We start from the raw sequence: 21045 nt of genomic DNA on the forward strand, positions 1-21045 counted from the left end.
TAGAGTTCACCACACGCAGCTTAGAGCGAGGCATGCCTCTGCTCTGCACAGCTGGCTGCTAGACACGCTTGCTATTTGCAGGGGATCGGTTATAGAGCCCTCCACCCCTACTCCACTCCCCTCCCTCCAGTGGATAACGAAATGAGAGGATGCTCAAGTCCCTCATATAAAATAGAGTAGTACAGTTGGCGCTATGCATCTGCAGATGCAAAACCCATGGATACAGAGGGCCGAGCTTATGTTGCCCTGGGTGGCCCCTCCAAGACTTGGGGCCTGGTTACTGTTCCCGTTCCTAGGCAGAGATGGTGGAGTTCCCTGATGCACAGTGGGTAACCAATCTTCACAAAATTAATGCTGAGAATAACGGCCTATGTTTGTGGGTTGGCCTAGTTTAGCCTGGAGCCAGACGATGGGGGTCATGGCTAGCCTCAGGCTGGGGCTGGTATGGGGCTGAGATGCATCAGAAAACGGGCCTTTCCTCCATCCTAAAGGAAATGTCTGTCCTCTAACCTGGGCTCTGTGGCCTGAGGCCTAAGACCTGCTTGGAGCTACAGAATCTAGCCTCTGTTGGCCTCCAGGGCACCTCTTCTCTGCCCTGCCCTCCTCCCCACCGAAAAACTCTGGAGAAGCCAGCTCCCTGCCCTCCCATGGGAAGCCCCACTGCAGACCTCTCCACCACCACCTCTCAGTGGTTCAAGTCAGCAGCCTCCCCCATTTGCACTTGCTGCTCTGCCCTTCAGCTCCTTCCTGGCAAATTTCCAGTCACCCATTGAGTCCCAGCTCAGGCTGGGGCCCCAGATCAATGAGGCACCCCAGGTTGGATTAGGGGCCTCTCCATCACAGCTCTGACCACCCTGCATATCCTCAGCTGTTTCCAATGTTTGTTTCTGCTCCCACGCAGCCAGCTCACAGCTTCTGGCCCAGAGGAATGGTCCCTGAGGTGAATGGTAAAGACAGGCATTAGGTAGTGGGAAGTGGGAAAGTCACTTCAGTCTCAGGTGGGAAGGGTTCCCCCAGGTACTTGGTACTCATTGAACTGAATGGAATTAGAACAGAGAGAGGTGGCATGTTGTGAGATCCAGGTGTGGTATGAAATCACTAGAGTGACAGCAGGCCAGGCCTCCCTCTTTGTGGTATAACTGAGGCCAGGGGCAAGGAACATGGTTGAGTGACCCATATGGACCTTTCCAGCTCAGCTATTCTAGGACCTTACAGCAGGACAGTAGCCTTTACCACAGGTGGAAGGCAGCTGTGAAGGGGCTCCAGTGAGCCCTGCCTCCTGGCGTTCACTCCGTGTGTAATCCTCAAGAGCGTGAGCTGGACCTAGTGACTTGCATCTAATGAAGAGAATATGGCAAAAGGATAGGTTATCACTTCCAAGATTAGGTTCTAGAAGGCTGTGGCTTCTGTTTGCACTCTCTCTGCTTCTTCTTGCTTACTCTCTCTGATGCAGCAGCTGCCACGCTGTGAGCTACTCTACTGAGAGGCCCGTGTGGCAAGGAACTGGGAGTGGCCTCTGGTCAAAGCCAGTGAAGAGGTGAATCCCGCCAACAGCCAAAAGAATGGCCTTGGAAGTGGATCCTCCCCTGTCAAGCCTTGGGATGATCACAGCCCGGCTGATACCTTGATTGTAGCCTTGTGTGAGACCCTGAAGCAGAGGCCCCAGCTAAGCTGTACCTTGATTACTGACCCTCAGAAAGTGAACACTGTTGTTTGCAGCTACTAAGTTCTGTTTTTTTGTTTTTTTTTTTTTTTGGCTGTGCTGCAGTGGCATGTGGGATCTTAGTTCCCCAACCAGGGATGGAACCCGTGCCCCTTGCATTGGAAGTGCAGAGTCTTAACCACTGGACTGCCAGGGAAGTCCCAACAGCCACTAAGTTTTGGAGTAATTTATTACACAGCAATTAATAACTAATACACCACACAGGGCCATGTGGGCCAAAGAAGCAAGGGGGAGAGGGCTCAGCAGGCAGCCCGGTGGGGGCGGTGGTCTCCCCAAGTGTCAGCGGCAAGATGCAGATGCGGCCCCTGCAATAACTCATAGAGGACACTCATTTTCATTTATTCATTTAGGAATATACAAAAGTCTGACATGGTATAATGATCTCATCAAGAGAAAACAGAATACACAAAGGACTAGATTTCCTCCCTGGCCCCCTCTCAGAAAGGCACAAATATATGAGGTTTGGGTTTGGGGAACTTCTGCTCTGGACCAATCTGCTGCTCAGAAGGCCAGGTCCCTCTGGAAACAGGAAATGGGACCCCTCGCCCACATCCACTACTGAGGGTGTGGGTTAAACAAACCTAGGCCACTGAGAAGTATGTGATTTAGGCCAATGCGGGGTCTGTGCTGGGTCCATGTCATCAGCTCCCTGAGGAAAACCAGCACTCCAACCAGAACGTGGTGGGGCTTGGTAATCCAAGAGATGATTAAACTGGGCAGCTCCATCCCCCAGCCTGGGATCACCGCCACCTCCATCCTCTCTCTGGAGGCCAGTCCAGGCTCAGATTTCAGAGACTGGGGCCGTGGGGGGTGGCAGAGAGGAGAATTGAGCTTGAATATTCCAGACGTTTATCCCTGAGCTTTTGAAAGTGGGGACCCCTGTTGCCTCTGAGTCTTCCCCTTGGCAGAAGCAGCTGGTCGTGCAGTCAAGCGTGGGGTAGCCGGCTGTAGAGATGTTTGTATTAGAGGAAGATTCTGGCCCCTCATCCCCCAGGGACAAAGGGCAAATAATCTAACTGGCCTGAGTCACTAATGGCTGTCCTTCTTCCCCAGTTAACCAGGACTGAGTTTTCTCTGTAATTTTGGGAAGGAGAGAAGAGGGGTTGGTTGAGAAACCATAAAGGCCCAGATGGGTCAGCCACCACCTAGAACAGGACAAATTGGAAGTGAAAGAGCTTGAAACATTCACTTTTCCTTCTTAAAAAAAGACCTAACATTGTAATGGTTTAACAAAATTATTATAATTTCTTTTAAATAACCCACAGACACCCATGACGCTTTCACATTTACAGAACAAAAAGCACTAGAGAACTTGGTAGAAAACGATTTGCAGCTGGTTCCTCCCAGAAGCTGTCCCCCGCGGACAGGCTCAGTTCACTTCCAGGACCTCGGTCTCCGGGAGGCCGAACTTGGTCTTGTGCTGGTCGAAGAGCTTCACCAGGGCTTCCACGTACATGGCGTGGTACAGGTCGATGTCCTGCTGGGTCGGGTGCTCCAGCTTGGGGGTAGTGATGGGCTCACCCACTGCAGGGATGGGGCACAGGCCTCTGGTTAGTCAGTGCCATTCGGCCCACGCTCCCCGGGCATCCACCATAACGCCGATGGTAGCGACCCTGCGCTACGTGCCAGCCGCCTGTCAGGAACTGTGCTGAATGTGCTCCATTGCAGGCTGTCCCTTTTACAGGTGAGAAGACTGGGGCCCAGTGGTACGGGAAGGGACCTGCCCAAGGCCGCATAGCCACTAAGCAGCAGATAGGATCAAGTCCAGTACTCAGCTGGGAGCTCCTGTGAGAGGTGTGGGATCAGGTAATGACTTTGCTTTTGCCCCGCTCTGGGCACATCGCTTCACCTCTCTGCGCCTTAGTTTCCTCACCTATCACATGGGGATCCTTCCTTATAGGGCTATGCCACAGCAATGAAAACCCAGAATCCTAACCACTAGGACACCAGGAAACTCCCCAGTTTTCCATTCTTAAGGTGAGGAGCAAACGCCTTCACGCCGTCCACTAGACCCCGTCCCTCTCCAGCCACCCCGTGCATGGAAATGTCCCCGCTGCCTCACAGACGTCAGACCTGGTATGGGATTTGTGTGTAACAAGAGTCAAGGGTGAGTCTGGATCGTGTGACCTAAAATGCAGGAAGTTGATCTCTCTGGAAAAAGTACAAAGCAAAACATCTGGCCCTGATAAGAACTCAAAGTATCTATGTGAGCTTTGGCCCCTGAAGTCCATGGCTTGCGGCCTCCATGCTCTTATGTGATCTCTAGATTGTGAACCATTAACAGACGCACACAGACACACATACTCCTACAATAGATAATTCTTTGGAATCCTCTAAACTGTCTCATATGAACGCAAAACAACACAGCTGGGGGCGAAGTGCAGCCAGTTTTTTTGCTACGCTTCTCACAGGCTTCTGCTCCAGGTATATTGATTTGCATCTGTTCCTCAAATATCTATACAATCTTGCTGCAGGAACCTCATTTAGGCTATTGTTTCTGACAAAATGTCTCTTCCTCCCCTCTTTTTCAGGATAATTCCTATTCAGCCAATAGTGTAAGAGTCACAGGGACTTCCCTGGTGGCGCAGTGGTTAAGAATCCGCCTGCCAATGCAGGGGACACGGGTTCGAGCCCTGGTCCGGGAAGATCCCACATGCCGCAGAGCAGCTAAGCCTGTGCGCCACTACTACTGAGCTCGTGTGCCACAACTACTGAAGCCCATGTGCCTAGAGCCCATGCTCCACAACAAGAGAAGCCACCATAATGAGAAGCCCGTGCACCACAACGAAGAGTAGCCCCCGCTCGCCGCAACTAGAGAAAGCCCGTGCGCAGCAACAAAGACCCAACACAGCCAAAAGTAAAACAATAAAATTATAAAAAAAAAAAAAGAGTCACCTCCTCCCTGGGGTCCATTATGACCCTCCAGAGCACCCTGCACGTCCTCCTCACACCCCCTATTGGTCTTTGCTGTAAGGGGGTCTTCCCTGATAGACTTGGGCTCTGAAAACACAGAATTGCTGAGTCCTGTTTTCTCATCTAGCACAGCTTAGCTCGTGGTAATGGAACTATCCCCTATCCCCCTCCCGCAACGATCATTCCCATCAGCACCCAAACAGGTCCACGTCCTCATGGTTCAGGGCATGGACATCAGAGCCAGGGATGGATTTGAATCCTAACTCTGCCACTAAACTAGCTGTGGCACCCGAGTTCAGGGTCTGGAGGAAGGGGGGCTCACCCACGGTGGTGATGGGCTTGGAGTAGGGCACCAGCCCCCAGGTGTCGGAGGAGAAGAGGCCTCGGCCATGGAAGATGCACGGGGCGAAGCCAATGTACTTCTGGAACTTTTTCTGGACCCATCGGCCCCAGGAGCCCTCCTCAAAGATCACCTGCTTGTACACCTCATTCTCCCCGAAGGAGTAGGTGGGAACCAGGTCGGCTCTGGAAGGGAGAGGCCAGGGTCTGTCATAGCCCAATCACTGGCTTCAGTTCCTCCTGGCGGCCCTAGAGGCCCCAGACGCCAGCTGAACTCCCCTCTGTCAGGGGTGCACAAGAATCACCCGGGGGACCCCAGACCACATGTCCCCTCGCTGCCAGATGGGGACAGGCCCTCTGCCCCTGTTAGTGACTGGGGAGCATGTCAGGGCTTTACAATGTGGCCCTGACCAGGCCACTATAGCCTCACTCGGTTTTCTCAAGTGGAAAATGGGGATGGCATCCCTGCAGGATTTTGCAGGAGAATCAAACGGGACCGTAGAAGTAAATGCGCTTTGTCCAGTGAAATGTGCTGAACAGGTGGCTATCCAGAATGTACCCCTAGAAAAGGTCGGAGAAATCAAGCTGCCTAGCTCTTCTCTGCCTGTCCCCAGGGTTACCCCTCCAAGAAGGCTTCCTTGATATTTCGGGCCACAACACCCTCCTTCCTGGCCTTTCGCTCTCCTAGCTGCATGACACGCTCTGGCCCTGGGGCACAGTGCTGCCTCTGGGCTTGGCTGGCCTCTCAGCCCACCTGCCAGGGCCCAGGAGACCCAGGCTGCATCTTTGCCCACTTGGCTGCCCAGCCTGAGCTTGGGCAACCCTGGCCTGAACCTCTGGGCTCCAACCTCCCCTTCCCCACAGGATAGCTAACCCCCTTCTCTGCCTTCCTGGGGTCTGGGTTCTGCCTTCAGGAGGCAAGGAGCTGCTGCCCTGGGCTGCGCAGAACTGTTGACAGGTGTGCGCATGCGCGCGCACACGTGTTCTGGGAGGCACTCACCCATGGTGCAGGGCCAGTTTCACAAAGCCTTTGCGATTGCGCAGGGTGACTGCGTTCTTGCCGGGCATGGAGCTCAGGGACTCGGCCGCGCCCCCCACCACGATGATGATGGCATTGCCACTCCCATTCTTTGAAAGCAAGTAGTCTATGGTGTCCCGGTTCACAGGGCAGATGCCTGGGGAGTGGAGGGGGGACACACAGTCAGGGCTGCCCATGGATGCACTCCCTACCCCCTGCACATGGTCAAATATAGACAGAGCCGTGAACCTGGGTCCCAGACCTAACCCAGCCACTTGGAGGTATGGCCCCACGTAAGCCATTCCTTTTTCTGAGCCTCAGCTTACTTATCTGTAAAGTGGGGACAATGACACAAGGTTGTTTAGGGAATGCATTCATTTGGCAAACGTTCCCTGAGGTCCTAACTGTGTCATGCTGGTGCCAGGTGCTAGGGAATCCCAGTAAGTCAGGCTGGTGGGGATCAAGGTGGATGGATAATGAGAGTCATGGACGATGATTAAATCGTGCAAAGGGCAGCACAGGGGCTGGGGATGCCCAGAAAAGGGGTCAGAGAAGGCTTTCTAGGGAAGATGTTATCCTAGTTGAACCCTGAAGATTGTATGAACAGCTCTCCCACTCAGCCCTGACCCACTGTGCCTCAGCAGACCACGTCTCCAACACAGGACCAGGCACCAGGGCACGGTGGGTTGGCTTCCTGGCCAATGGAGTGGCTCAGGCAGGGACACGCAGGACATGTCTGGATTCTCACCTCCAGACATCAGGTACTCCCTCAGCACTGGCATCCGGAAGTTGCCAGCCAGCGTGGCCAGGTAGGGCCTTATGCCAGGGAACTTCTTGCTCACTTCTGTGGCCTCCGTGCTGAAGTTGCAGAAGGCACCCAGGCCCATGATGCCGTGGGGGTGGTATCCGAAGATGTAATTCCTGGTGGTCAGCAGGTTGTGTGTCTTCACCAGCTGCAGGGAAGACCTCAGGTCAGAGGAAGCTGGCCAAGAGAGGAGTACTGGGGCACACCCAGAGGTAGGGGAGGCACTAGGTGTGCCCTGGCCCCTGGAAGCCTGGGCCTGAAGGACTGGACTGACTCTCTCCTCCGACCTCAGACTCTCATCACTGGGTTCTCGGTGCCGGGTACTTGCAAGTCACCATTTGGACTTCGAGTCCCTGGGAAGGGCGTGGGAAACTTTCTCCCTCATTCCCCTTATTTCTCCAGCCGAACACACCAGGTCCTCTTAATTGCACTCTGCCAGCCTCCTGCATTCCCTCTCTCTGGGCCCATCCTCCTCACCACAGCCAGAGTGACTGCTCTAAAACCCCAGTGCAACTCCTGTCACTCTCAGATCAAGAGGGATGTCCAGCTTCCACTGGCATAAAGTCCAAGTCCCTTTCTTTGGCCAGAGAAGGGACAGTGCAGCTGGCCTGAATGGAAACCTCCTTCCAGACAGCCAGACTCAGCTCAGGCTCTGATGCAGGAAGCAGAAGGACGGGCCACAGCCCTTGTGCCAGCCACACTGCGGGCAGGGGAGGTCAGCCGTACAGCTGGAGTCGCTCACCTGTGGCGCCATCAACAAAGGTGTCCTGGATGCTCTAAAGGATGACTGCCTTCCCGCCCTGGGACTGGTGGCTTGGACGGTGGGTTGGATGGTGCAAAGTTTCCCTAAACCCTGAGCAGCAAGAGGCACCGACCCAGTATCACAGGAAACATGATGGGGTGGAGGGTGCCGAGAGGGATGGAGAGGATTGGCATCTTGTTCAGAAAAACATCACTTTCTTTTAGGATTAGAAAACTAATGAATAATCAGAGAATTTTAAAACTATGGGAAAGTAGGGAGAAAATCCAAAGCACCTGTCATACCGCCAACCAGATAAACCGCTCTGACTCTGGTGAGCTTTTCTTCTACTCAAATAGCCAAATGTTCTGTTTAACACAAAACTGAGGTCATATGGTTGATATGATTTTGAAATAATTACCTCCCAAGCATATCATAGCTATTTTTCCTTATCAAAATCCCTCAGTAGCATGTCTTCTCACGGCTATGCTACATGGAATAGAATTGTAATCAAACCCTGGCTGATGGGCCTTTAAAAAGCTTCTAAAATTTCCCTCAGAAATAATGCTTCCATAAATACCTTATTTTTGTCCTCATATCTGCTTGCATTCTTGAGACAAACATCAAGAAAGACAGTTCCCGGGTCAAAGGGTATGACCGTTTTGGTCCGGTGGGCTGCCCTCCCTCTGGAGAAGTGGCACTGATGACATTCCCACCTGCAGTGCTTCAAGGTTCCCCCTGCCCCGCGCTGGTGCCAGCTGGAGCAGAGCCCCTGGCCACTGGCAGAATGTCAAGAGCCTGGGTTTTCTATGACTCCAGATTTGGGAACTCCCTGACTGAGGGAAGAACCCCGCGCTCAGTTTGGGGGGCGTGGGGTGCAGTTGGCCTCCGGGAAACTGAAATCTGAATCTTCAGGTGATGGAGGCCAGAAGGGGATGGGAGTGAGGGTGGCTGGCACCCCTCCCAGCTCTGTAACTGCCCGTACGTGTGACTGTGAGAAAGACCCCGTGTCGTACCCTGTTGCTTGGGGCATTTGTACTCTTTCTCCCGTTTTGCCTTTGGCGAGCAGATTAAAGCCGCTCAAATCCCCAAGTAATCCTTAGCTGCCCACCACATAAATGGGGAAGAGCAGCAGCTGAATCCACGGCCAGTGAGGTGGGGGAAGCCCAGCTTTACACGCGCTTCGAGAAGTGGTTGTTCTGAGGTTTTGCCGCAGAGAGCACGTCTGCCCTACCGCGTTAGCTCTCGGGAAAGCCAGAAGGAGAAAGCACCCTGTCCCGGTTTCCGTGGGCGAGGAAGGCGCTGAGGTGAGAGCGGAGGCAGCCAGTACCGCATTGGAAACTTGCTCCTGAGTTGATGGCTGGGCCTGGGAGCCCCCAGCACAGGATGGGGTGGAAGACCCCTGATCTGGGCCATTCCTTTGATTACAAGGTAGAGACTACGACCTAGAGAAAGGAGTTGCTGCTTCCCCGGAGGTCACAGCAAATCATCCTCCACCGCTAGACTAGGCCACCCAGCTGTGCTTTTCCCTGGACCTGGGATACAGGTGGGCCACCTGGCGGAACCCTAGCTAGCTCTTTAAATCATTTCCTCCCTCCCCCAAGCCTCTATCTGGTGGGACATTGGTTAAATGAGGTGCCCTGGGGCACAGTGCAGGTTAATGGCCCTTGGGGCAGCACCCAGAAAAGGACGGGCCTCTGATACGGCTTTGATCTGTCTTCATGCCACACTCCCCTCGCCATGGGTGGACAGAGTGTCCATTCAGGAGGGAGGAGGAAGGACACTGCTGATGAAGGCTCTGTTGACATACCTGCTCTCGTGTCCCCTGACTGTTTACCCATGGCAAAGTCTCAGCCCAAGGGGTTGCCCAGGTCAGGCCTGCTGGCTGACATGAGCCTGGGACACATTCCTGGCAAGTCGCCCCTCCCACCCTGCCTCCCCGGGCAGGTAGGGTGTTCAGATAGCCTTGTCCCAGCCTGGCACCATACAGAGGAGGAAACTCAGAACCAGAGAGGAACGAAGACTCGCCTAAGCTGACACAGTGGGGCACCACGGCAGGGGAACAAAGGAATGAGAACACAGGTCCTGAAGCAGACACAGCCTTGGTTTCTATACCAGCCCTGCTCCTGACTTGCTTTGTGACCTTGGGACAGTCCCTCCTCTCTGGGCCTCAGTAGGTCCATCTGTGAAATGAGGCAGTTGGACAGATAGGTGACTATAAGCTCAGAGAGTGTTTCCTAGTCTCTTCTCCAAAGATCCTGCCCATCTCTCGAGGAGAGGTGACCCGGGCACTGCCCACTCCTCTTCCAGGTAGCTGGTGGTCCTGGTGGCTGCTGTTAACACGTGAGCCCCACCTCTGCTGGGAGAAGGGATGCTCTCTGGGCCAGCTGAGCTGCCCTGGTGGCAAAGAGCAAAGAGCTTCACCAATAAGGGAGTGGGGAGGGGTGGGTGGGCACAGTTAGAAATCATTACCCAACCATTGGCAAGAGGCTGGGAAAAGGGGGTGGGACAGGAGGGTCATACACGACTCCACAGAGCATCAGCCCTGACATCAGGTCACTAAGGCCAAACCCTCTACGCACAGAAGACGAGCCTGAGGCCCCAAGGGGCAGGGGCTTGGCCAAGGTCAACCAGCAGCAAGCACAGAGCCCAGGCTGAGGCATAAATGCCTCAGGCCCAGCTTGGCTTTGGTCCTGGTGCCTAGGGGCCCTCCCAGGGCCAGCTCACATGTGTCACGTGGCTCCAACTCCCAGCTGTCTTCTTGGAACAGAGGTGAGATAAGGGACACGGGGTTTTGTTTTGGTTCTTCGGGAAGGGCAGAGATCAGTGGGGAAGGGTACCTGTCTGTCCCAGCACTGACCAGCGGTCATCAGGTCATCCTGTTCTGGATTGGGGGAGCTACTGGCCTTGAAGAGGCTTCCTGAGGGGCAGGCCACTCTGGGGCCTGGCCCCCAAGGTAAGGGCCCTAGCAGAGAGAAAGAGCATATAATCCCTCACCTCCAACCATAATTTACCACTTTTTAGCATATGAGCAGCTCCATTTCACAGATGAGGGTAATGAGGCTCAGTGAGCTTGAGAAAGCATGCCCACGGTCCCATGGGCAGAAAGTGACAGAATCTAGCAAGATCCATTAGAGGGTGAGCCCAGCCAAGGGCAGGGACCAGGGCTGATTCTTCTGTGTCCCCATGCCCTGCAGGGGCCCAGCAATACACGGGGAGCAACAGTGCTGGCCAGCGAATAGAGCGACAGGCCAGGACCTCAACCCAGGTCTCCAACAGCAAAGCAGAGGGAGGAAGACCCACGGGGTGGGGCTCAATCCAGTGGGGAAGTCTGGGATTGGATCTTTCGCAGAGAAACAGGCAGTAGGGATCCAGTGGGAAAGAACCTGGGGCCTGGATTCTAGTACTGGCCTTGGCATGGAGTCACTGTGCAATTGGGACCAGTCCTTGCCCCTCTTTGGGACTCAGTTTCCTCACCTCCAAAATGAGAGGGTTGGGTCCTATGATGCAACATCCTCCCAGCAACAACAGCCTTGGATTCCTTGCAGCCAGAGAGATGGGGTCAGGGAAAGGAAGGAGCAGGAATTCTGACCCCAAAGGTCCTGGGAAAACTGGGCTCAGGCTGGAATGGGCAGAGGGAGCTGGTCCTGTGAGTGCAGCGGAGAAATGTAGGGTTACCTGGCCACCTCCCCCAGGCAGCACGCCAGGATGTCTCAGTTGCTGACTCACAACAGCAAACATACACCACCCCGTGTCATGCACACTTCCGCATGCACACACGCTGCCTCCACTTTCAAACCCCACCGATTTCTGCTGGGTTACCTCAGCAGCTAGGGTGTGCCGGGGCTGGGGTGCTGAGTGAGCTGGATAGGCATGTCTTTCCCCTGCAGGGAAAACCTTCAGGATTCTGCCAGAGTTACCCACAATCCACCAGCGTCACCAACATGCACCAGGGCCCAGAAGCCTCTGCCCTGCCAACCTAGCTTGCAGACCACCAGCAGGGGGTCTGATAGAATGTTAACTGAAAGCCAGACCAAGCCACTTTTTATCTTGTCAGGACCTTGAGTTTGGCCCCAGAGAAGGCAGGTGCTCAGAAGACCAGTGTGGGGGACCCAGAGCAGCCAGTGGTGCAGGAGGAAGGAAACCCAGAGATCAACTTGGTCTAAACCAGCTTCATATGGGGAGACTGCACCCTGGCTTCACCCAGGGTCTGACTGCCCTGCTTTTCCTGCCTCCGTCCTCCAAGCCTGAGGGAAGCCTGAGGATTCGTCCAAGCTTATTTCCTACAGCTCTGCTGCATAGGGATGCAGCATGCTGTGGTGGGAAGAACCCAGACTTTGAGGCAAGACGGCAACTGGAATCTTGGCTCAACCCCCTATTAGGCTCATTCTGCTGTGCTACTCTCTGACCTTCAGTTTCCTCTTCGGTAAAAATGGGATAAAATTAATACCCGCCTTACAGGGTACTGTGAGGGTTAAAGGACAGACTCCTTGGGGGAAAGTGCTGGCTCCTAGAAGCCTCCCAATAAATGGAGATCCTCCCTCTCCACTCCACCTACTCACCATCTGCCACATCCCAGGCTTCTTCTCAAACTCAGGTGCTCTCATTGTCTTCCCTGCCCCTTCAGTGCTACTAGCTTCAGGATGGAGTTCCAGCAGCAGTGCCTCCAGAAGCCTTCCCCAAGCACTTCTGCAATTAGGCTCTCACTCTCCATTCAGTGCCCACCAAATTTTCTGGGCCCTAATTCCCATGGCCAGGACCCCCAGTGACCTACCCATGACTGACTAAGGGAAGTGATATTTCTGTAAGAGCTTCAGAAGGAAAGAAAGCCCCTCACACCTTTTGCTATCCTTGGTTCAGCCCAGATGAACCTGGACTACCTTAGTAGTATTGCTCCTGATAAATCACTTCCTTTTGTTTTTTTTTTTTTTTTTTGGTTGCGCCTTGTGGCTTGTGGGATCTTAGTTCCTGACCAGGGATTGAACCCAGGCCACAGCAGTGAAAGTGCTGAGTCCTAACCACTGGACCACCAGGGAATTCCCAATCACTTCCATTTTAAGTTATGACTTTAATATTCACTGAAAGGCAGACAAGCAATGGCCATAATATCTGCTATTATACCTGCTCCTTACATCACCCAGGATCTCAGTATCTGAAACACCTTTTAGATCCAAATGCTAGAACAACTCTTGTTTCCCCAAGGAATAAACAAACGTCTTCCTTTCCCAAAATGAGGACCAATAACTATCATGTTTCCCCTTTTGCCTTGGCTGCCAGGAAGCTCAGAGGTGACCATGAAGCTCAACCACTGCAACTCTGTTGACCCTTATGGGTGAAATACTTGTATATTTTCCCCGAAGTCCTGATTTTTCTTTTTACCTGGTATAGCATTATACGTATCCTAAATTGCCTCAAATCCTGCATAAAGTGGGGTAGAGTATCAACAGATGCTCATAGTGGGAGATGTCACACGGTTCAACCCAGCACATGCGGTCACTGTGCAGGGGTGGGTTAAGGCTTGAAGTCAGATTTCCCGTCCATTCCCACCCTCCCAAGATAACACCCACAAGTCTTTACCTGGATGGGAAAGTAGTCTCGAAAGTAGCGCCACACAGCCCAGTTTCGGACCCACTGTGACCTCCTGCCACCTTCCAGGGAACAAAATACAGCGTTGGGAAGGAGTAGGAGTGGGAGAGAGTGATGTTCAGGCAGAGCCACTGTGAACCCCTGAGCTAGGTGACCAGCGCCCTATGCAGCATCCTCCTCCCTCCCCCTGGGCCCCTTTCCAAGTTCATTCCCTCACGTTTTGCAAACCCTGGACTGAGTGTGAGCTCCGTGAGGACCACTATGTGACCTTAGAGCCACTATTAACCTCCCCCCTCCCCCCCATCCAGAACCACAGCCTGGCTTAGCCCAATGCTATTCACATAGTAGGTGCTAAGTAAAAAAGGGGTAGCACCCATGATGAGGAACTTCAGCTTGTGCAGGAGGGAGTGTCCCGAGGGCGAGGGGGTCGGACAGGGCGACTTGTGCTCATACCTTTCTTGGGAGTGTTCCAGTCAAACACCAGCCAGGTGAAGTAGAGCACAGCAATGAGCCAGCAATCGGTGCAGAACGTGTACATGAGGATGACGCTGCAGGTCACTCCTGGGGGGAGGCAGAAGGCTCCCGGTCAGGCCTGTCCTCCCTGGGTGGGCTTCAGTCCCCTCTGGGCACGGGGTCACCAAGTGACTGAGTGTTTACCATGGCACTAAGCTAGGCATAGCTGGGGCCCTGGGTAGAGGGAGCCCACAGCCATGGAGGGGGGCAGGGTGGGGGTGCAGGGGAGGAGCCGGCTCATGGGGACACAAGCCTCATCTCCTAGGCTCTGATGGGCTGTCCCAGCATCGAGGGGCACGTGGGCTCCATGTTGTCTGGGCAGCAGTGCCAGAGGTGGTGGATCTCTTGTGAAGCTGTCCTTAGAGCTGTTCTTTCTGCCCCTCTTGGCATGTTCTCCCCACCCGAGTGTCCAGCATAGTGACTGTGGACGAGGGGAGGGACCTGCCAAGTGCCTCTATGTCTCAGGACTTGGGATGAGTCACTGTCTCAAGTGTGGGGCAGCGTGACTTTTACCCCATTTTAGAGATGAGAACACTGAGGCTCCAGGGGGAGGTAACTTGCCCAAGGTCACCCAGCAGGAATGAGGCAGAGCCAGGATTCAAACTCAAGTCTGACTATTAAGTCCAAAATCTGCACCAGGCTTTAGAGATTCACTAAAAATTAGAAGCCCCAGACTGCCACTGGAGGGAGGTGGGAGAGTGGGACTCCTGCCCCAGGAGGAGGGCTGGCCCCCTTCCAGTATAACCAAGCACCAGGCAGTCCTAGGCCAAAGCCCAGAGCCCATCAGTCCCTCTCTCAAAACCCCCAGCAGGACACTTGAAGACTCCCTGGGACCAGCTTCCAGTGGTCCCTTTATTCTGGGCCTGCCGGCCATAAGGCTGAATAACCTGGCACAGAAAGCCCTCATCAGAGCTTCTATCCTTCCAATTTTTACCGAGCCTTCAAGGCTAAGCTCAGACCTCACCTCAGGAACTGTTCTCCGGTATCATACTGTCCTCCCACACGGACCTCTCACCTCTGAATTCTCCACACTAGTTGGGTCACATCTTCTTTGCCCCCTGTCACTTAGCACAGGACCAGGGACAACAGGTACTCATGCTTGGGAGAAGCATGGCCTCCGTCCAGCATCCCCTCCACTGCCTAGGAAGGGAAGCCAACCCTGGTTGTAGGCACACCCTCTGGTGGGCGCTGCACTAGTCACGGGTGCTCTAGGGCTGCCTGGCTTTGCATTTCATGCTCTCTTCTTCCCACCGTGCTCAGCCTCCTCTGGTTTCCCGAGGGAGAGGGGAGGGCTGGACACAGACACTCCATGAGGCTAAGGGCAGGAAAATGGTGGTCCCTTGTCATCCACAATGCGGTCCTGTTCTAAGCCTCTGAGCTAGCCTCTCCCCAAGGTAGCTAAAAGTGGTTCAACTATCTTGGGAGAGGCGGTGAACATACAGTGGCCAGGTGTCCAGTTTTTCAGGACCAGCTCAGGAGTGTGATGTCACAGACAGGGAAGGTGAGTCTCTAGGGAAGCATTTGCAGCCTGTAAAACCCTGTTAAAGGCAAACTGTGAAGTACTGGAGGCAGCTTGGTGAATGGCTGTGACTAAGTTAAGACCACTTACAAAGTCACTCACATTGTTGAGCAGTTTGCCTCTGGTCCCCATTCTTAGGCCTAGAAGAGGGGTCACAAGCCCCCTAGACGCCACAGGTATCCAAGCGCCTTCAGCGGCCAGATGGGTGCTCCGGGTGGGCCTGGGCAGGGCCATGAGGTTCAGGCTAGGGTCTGAGCAGCCGGGAAACCCAGCTGCCATCAAACGCCTAACGCTGGCTGAGGGGTAGCAGGATCAGAGGGGGCAGAGCCCCAGGCTGCCCTGCCCAGATGTCTGGGCTCTCTGGGAAGGTGGGAGTCCCTACCCACTGTCCTCACTCTGGTGCTAAGGCAGCCTGCGAGGAGGAAAGAGAACAGATGGAGGGTCCAGAGACTGCATTCTAGTTCTGGACTTTCTCAGCTGGGGGGCCCCGCTCCCTCTCACCCCTGTGTGTCCACAGCCCCTATCATCTGTCTCATCGTTATCTGCGTCCCCCATTGGACTCCTTCCAGCAGACGGCCCTTCAGCCCCTGAGCTCCTTGGGAGCTGGAACCAGGTCAGATGAACTTCTCCAGCCCTAGCAACCAACACAGGAAAGGTTTATTGGGCAAAAATGAATGACACCCACCAAACAACCTGCCTTTCTCAGAGTCTAATCCCAGTACTATGAACAGTGGGCTCCCTGATCTATCCCTGTAGATCATGCGGCTGCAGCAGGAACCAACCCCCCTGGGGCCAGGAGATGCAAACAACTTCTGGCTCCACATGCGGAAGGTTCAGGACCCACCTTTACAATCACCCCACCCCACACATCATGGTCAAGCTGATGATTCAAAACTCTGCTCCCCAAGGCCCGTTAGCGGGCAGCCTATGGCTGCTCATGGCAGGGACGCAGCAGTGGAGCCCAGGAAGAGCACGGACACGCTCTTCCACGAAGCCGGGGCCCTGCCGCTCGCTGGCCACGGCCCATCCCTGAGCCTCGATTTCCAACAGGGTATTGGGAGGACGACATGAGATAGTGTGTGAAGAGGACTTAACACAAAGATAAGTGTCCAACCTGGAGATCCATGGACTTGGATAGGGAAAAAAACCAACATCTTAATTTTCACCCATCTCTTATAGAAATTTAATGTTTCCTTCATTTATGTACCAGACCACGGTAGTCTTAGCAGCAGCCCCTGTAGGCAGTGACGCCAATAGAAACCAAAAGTGTTTCCGTATCACATTTATGGCAGTTGGGGATATCTTGAAAAATCATTTATTTTCATCACTAAAGAATTATAGTGGGGGCTTCCCTGGTGGCGCAGTGGTTGGGAATCTGCCTGCCTATGCAGGGGACATGGGTTCGAGCCCTGGTCTGGGAAGATCCCACATGCCACGGAACAACTAAGCCCGTGAGCCACAACTACTAAGCCTGCGCGTCTGGAGCCTGTGCTCCGCAACGGGAGAGGCCGCGACAGTGAGAGGCCCGCGCACCGCGTGGAAGAGTGGCCCCCACTTGCCACAACTAGAGAAAGCCCTCGCACAGAAACAAAGACCCAACACAGCCAAAAATAAATAAATAAATAAATAAATTTATTTTTTTAAAAAAAGAATTATAGTGGGGTTTCCCTGGCAGCACAGTGGTTAAGAATCCACCTGCCAATGCAGGGGACACAGGTTCGGTCCCTGGTCCAGGAAGATCCCACATGCCGCGGAGCAACTAAGCCCGTGCGCCACAACTACTGAGCCTGCGTTCTAGAGCCCGTGAGCCACAACTACTGAGCCCGTGTGCCGCAACTACTGAAGCCTGCATGCCTAGAGCCCGTGCTCCACAACAAAGACAAGCCACGGCCATGAGATGCCCGCGCACTGCAATGAAGAGTAGCCCCTGCTCGCCGCAACTGGAGAAAGCCTGCGCGCAGCAACAAAGACCCAACGCGGCTAAAAAAAAGAAAAAGAATTATAGTAATGATTATGCCTGCTGCTAGATCTTTTTAACGTAATAACAAAAAAGAATGTGTCACTGTATGTGGAATTCGATGTCTTAATGTGTATGTATTTATATTTTAATACCATTGATTTCCTTTGAAATCCAGTGTACTTTGTAGTACACATTTTAAAACTCTGAATAAGGTTTATAGTCTTTACCAGATACCAGAGGGATCCGTGGCACAAAAATGGAGGTGAGTCACTTTGTTCGAGAGGGAGGCCCGTGGGGCCACAGCAGCCTTTGCAACTCCAGGCGAGCGCCTGCCGGTAGATTGGGGCGGCGGCGGGAGCGAGTGGCCAGGGCTGCTCAGGACAATAATTAGCAGCAGCTCAGCACACCTGCCCATCTGAGCAGGCTTGGCTCCCACCTACGCAAGGGCTCGGGAAGATGCCGGGCTGGTCTCTGGGCTGTGGTTAGGCTCGATTTATTATTAACCTACAGCTTGGGGCCAGTCCCCGCCACACGCTGCACGGGTTGGGGTTCTACCAGCTGCTCAGCGCCCCACCAGCCAAGCCCCGACTCCCTAAGACAGTGGGATAGTGGTGGCTTCTGGGTGCAGATGGGGACTAAGGGAGCTGGTACAGCAGACGAGGGAGGGGCCTGGAGGCTGGAGTCCATGGGGTCTTGTTCTGGCCCCATGACTTCCTTCTCATGTGATTCTGGGCTAGGCTCTTCCCTCACTGGATCCCTGCTTCTCATCTGAAAATGGAGGGGTTACACGGTGCTCTCTACTCCCGGGATTCTAAAAATTGGCCAAGCAGGCCAAGGTGCAGGTTTGAACCCTCAGGGAGCCAGTTTAATTTGCTCTGTTCCCTAGACCAGTGTTTCTTTATCTTGTTGAGGCCCATATGCCTCTGCACAAATCTGAGGACAGTGATGGTCCTTCACCCCAGAAAAATGCGAACATACTTTCACATATAATTTTGCGCCTAATTTTAGGGGTTCACGGAACCCCCTAAAGCCCGCTCTTGGGCCTCAAGGTGAAGACTGGCTATTTCAGACCAGGTCCACTAATTCCGGACTCCCTGGTGAGTGCTCTGGGCTTCCGCTTAATCCTTAACTCTGCCTCTGAACGAGCTTCACCATCTCGGAGAGTCACGGAACCTCTGTGAGTCCCTATTTCCTCACCTGTGAAGTGGGAAGTCAAGGAAAGACAGACACATCAAGTGCCTGGTCCACTGAGGGGGCTCTATAGATAGCAAGCCCCGTCCCATCCGTCTGCCCTGCCGAGGGAGGGAGGGGCAGCTGCTGCCCGGGAAATGTGGCCTCAGAGGCCCCCACGCCTACTGGGAGCACGCGGCTCAGCACTGACACGGTAATTTCTGATGATCCCCGTTGGCCCGAACGATCCTGAAGAGCGGGCTGTCCCGAGGGACTCACTCTACAATGCTCGGCAACAGGTCTGTCTGCCCTGAGGTGCTGGGGAAGTCACTTATTATGCTGAGGACACTGGGGCCTGGGGAAGAGGAGAGGCTGCTGGGAGAGCAGGGCCTGGCCCAGGCCAGGGGCCCTTTCCTCCTCCTGGACAACCTGTGGTACCCTGACCCCGGTCTGGATGGCAACCCAGGGGACGGGGGCACCAACCTGGACCTGCCGGAGACGCAACCAAAGCACTGAAGTGGGAGGTGTTGAGAGAGACAAGGAGAAGCCTTGAATGGGCTGCAGGAAGCAGCTGGGGACCGTGCTCAGCAGAGAGTGGATGAGGCCTGGGCGGGGGCTCTGAGGGCGCTTCCCGACAGCAGCTCCCTACACTGGGGGCCCACCACGCCCTGGCCCCGTGCGACATGTGAGACAGCGTTTTCCCCACGTTCAAAATGAGGAAACTGACTTTCAGGGAGTTCAAGGAACCTGTGTAAAGTCATAGAGCTTGTTTGTGGTGGAGTCAGGACTCAATCCCAGGACCACACCACCCGAAGGCAAAGCAACATACCTGTGGGAAAATGTCTGCTGGGAGGCAGGGCAGCATGTGGGAACAGCACACGCTTTGGGGGTCCTATAGACCTGGACCCAAATCTGTGTGACTTTGGACAAGTTACTTACCCTCTCTGAGACTTGCGTTTTCTATCTATAAAATGGGAAGCATACCACCACCTCCCAGTGAATCTTGGTGAGTCCTCATGCGTGCCTGGGGTAGAGCACTTGATCGGGGACCCAAAAGGTGGGAGGTGGGAGGATGCTTTTACCCCTCACCTCTCCAACATCTGCTGGGGAGGTGGCCCCTGCCTGCCCTCACCCTCTAAGCCCCGGCTTACCCAGCATGAGGAAAGACAGGACCCACTGGAGTACCGAGATGACCTGTAGCTGCTTTTCCACCTTGGACCTATTGAGACAAGTGATGGAGAAGAGGTCCTGGAGGGCGGAGAGGATGCTGGAGCCAGTGCCTGCGACAGAAGAGAGATGTCAGCCTGTTCACCCTTCCCTCCAGCCTCAGAGTCCCCATCATCAAGCCATCTCCCACAGACACCTTCCTAGACATGAGAGGCGCACGGGCCAACACATCAGACAGATCTGGACTCACATCCCAGCCCTGCCACACAACAGTTTTGTATTGATAATTCTGGGCTGTTCACATGCTTTGCTTCCCTGTGCCCCAGTTTCTATATATACCCAACGGGAATGATGTCCCCCCTCAAAGGGTCATTTTGGAGAACAAACAGGGTATCCAAAGAGGCTAGGGGGAGGCTTGCCATAGTTGCCAGTTTTCTTCCCTCCCCTTCACCCCAATCAAACTCCTGTCTTTATCCTTTATCTGGATCTAGTACAAATATTTAATCTTTGCTCTCTGTGTCTGTGAGGCCAAGGACAGAGGGCCAACATCCAACCTGCAATGTTTTTTTCCTCCAAGTGTACTTTGCGCACCCCCAATCCTTGACCCACGCCCCACCCCTGTATCTCCAGGACTAATACCCTTTCCCAGTGAGCTGAGCCCTCCTGCCCCACCGCCAACGCCACTGATACCACCTTCAGAGGGATGCACACTTTGAGCTTCATCTCAGTGCCCAAAGCTCGGGGCCCAGAGAGGAACCAGCCAGGAAGCCCTGCTTCCAGTGGCCAGTGAGCTTCGGAACGCTGAGGGCTGCAACTCTGTTTGCTACCAAGCAAGTGCCGAGCCTATAAGTTAGGACAAGATGTGCCCAGTTAATTGGCTCTGTGGCCGTGGCCCCAGGATGACGCCCTGGACTCCAGCGGCTGATGGGCAGAGGGACCGGAAAGCCTGGCGATTGCAGGAGAGGCAGCGCTGGGGAAGAGCATGGGCGAGGCTCCTGACATAGCCCATTCCCTCCGGCAGCTGGGCCAAAGGAGTGCCCCCCTTCAAACCTCCACATGTGCTGAGCCCCAACTGCACGTCCTTTGCTCAGCACATCTTCACCGAGTGCCTACCTACCGTGTGCCGGTCAAACATTCCTTCACACGACCCACTCTGCCAGGCCCCCCGCTGAGTCACAATCTTGTCCTTGAGGGTCTCGTGACCTTTCTCCCTGGCCTACTGCGGAAGTGGGAGGGCGAGCGGTATAAGGGCTTACACTCAAGCCCTTGTGTTTCTTCAAAATCTGTATTTCAACAAGGTTACAGCAGAGATTAGAAAGGGACACAACCCTCATCTGCCGAAAGTTAACAATTACTTTGACTTTCGGGAAGCATGTAAATAACACCAGGCCTCAAGGCAGACACATCAGTCCTGTCCCCTTCACCTGGTCTAATGGAGCAAAAGGAGGGGGCTTGGCACGGCAGAAGCGTCAGATCCCAGCGCCAACCGTGGCTCCACTCGCTATGCGACTTCAGGCAAGACCTCGAGGGCGCACAGCCACATCCCCAGGGCATGGCACATACTGGGTGCCCAGCAGCATCTGCCGCTCCACA

General features: G+C 54.3%; 1 protein-coding gene across 1 annotated transcript in view; it reads right to left on the reverse strand.

The window, feature by feature from the left end:
- The window catches only part of UVRAG (UV radiation resistance associated), a 363917-nt gene that overhangs the window by 329457 nt on the left and 13415 nt on the right, over positions 1 to 21045 (reverse strand). Inside the window, 3 exon segments of the mRNA XM_060018254.1 lie at positions 5976 to 6150; positions 6742 to 6946; positions 19437 to 19565. Coding sequence (XP_059874237.1) covers positions 5976 to 6150; positions 6742 to 6946; positions 19437 to 19565 — 509 coding nt within the window.

Source organism: Delphinus delphis, chromosome 8, assembly GCF_949987515.2.
Source record: "Delphinus delphis chromosome 8, mDelDel1.2, whole genome shotgun sequence".
NCBI classification, from domain to species: domain Eukaryota; kingdom Metazoa; phylum Chordata; class Mammalia; order Artiodactyla; family Delphinidae; genus Delphinus; species Delphinus delphis.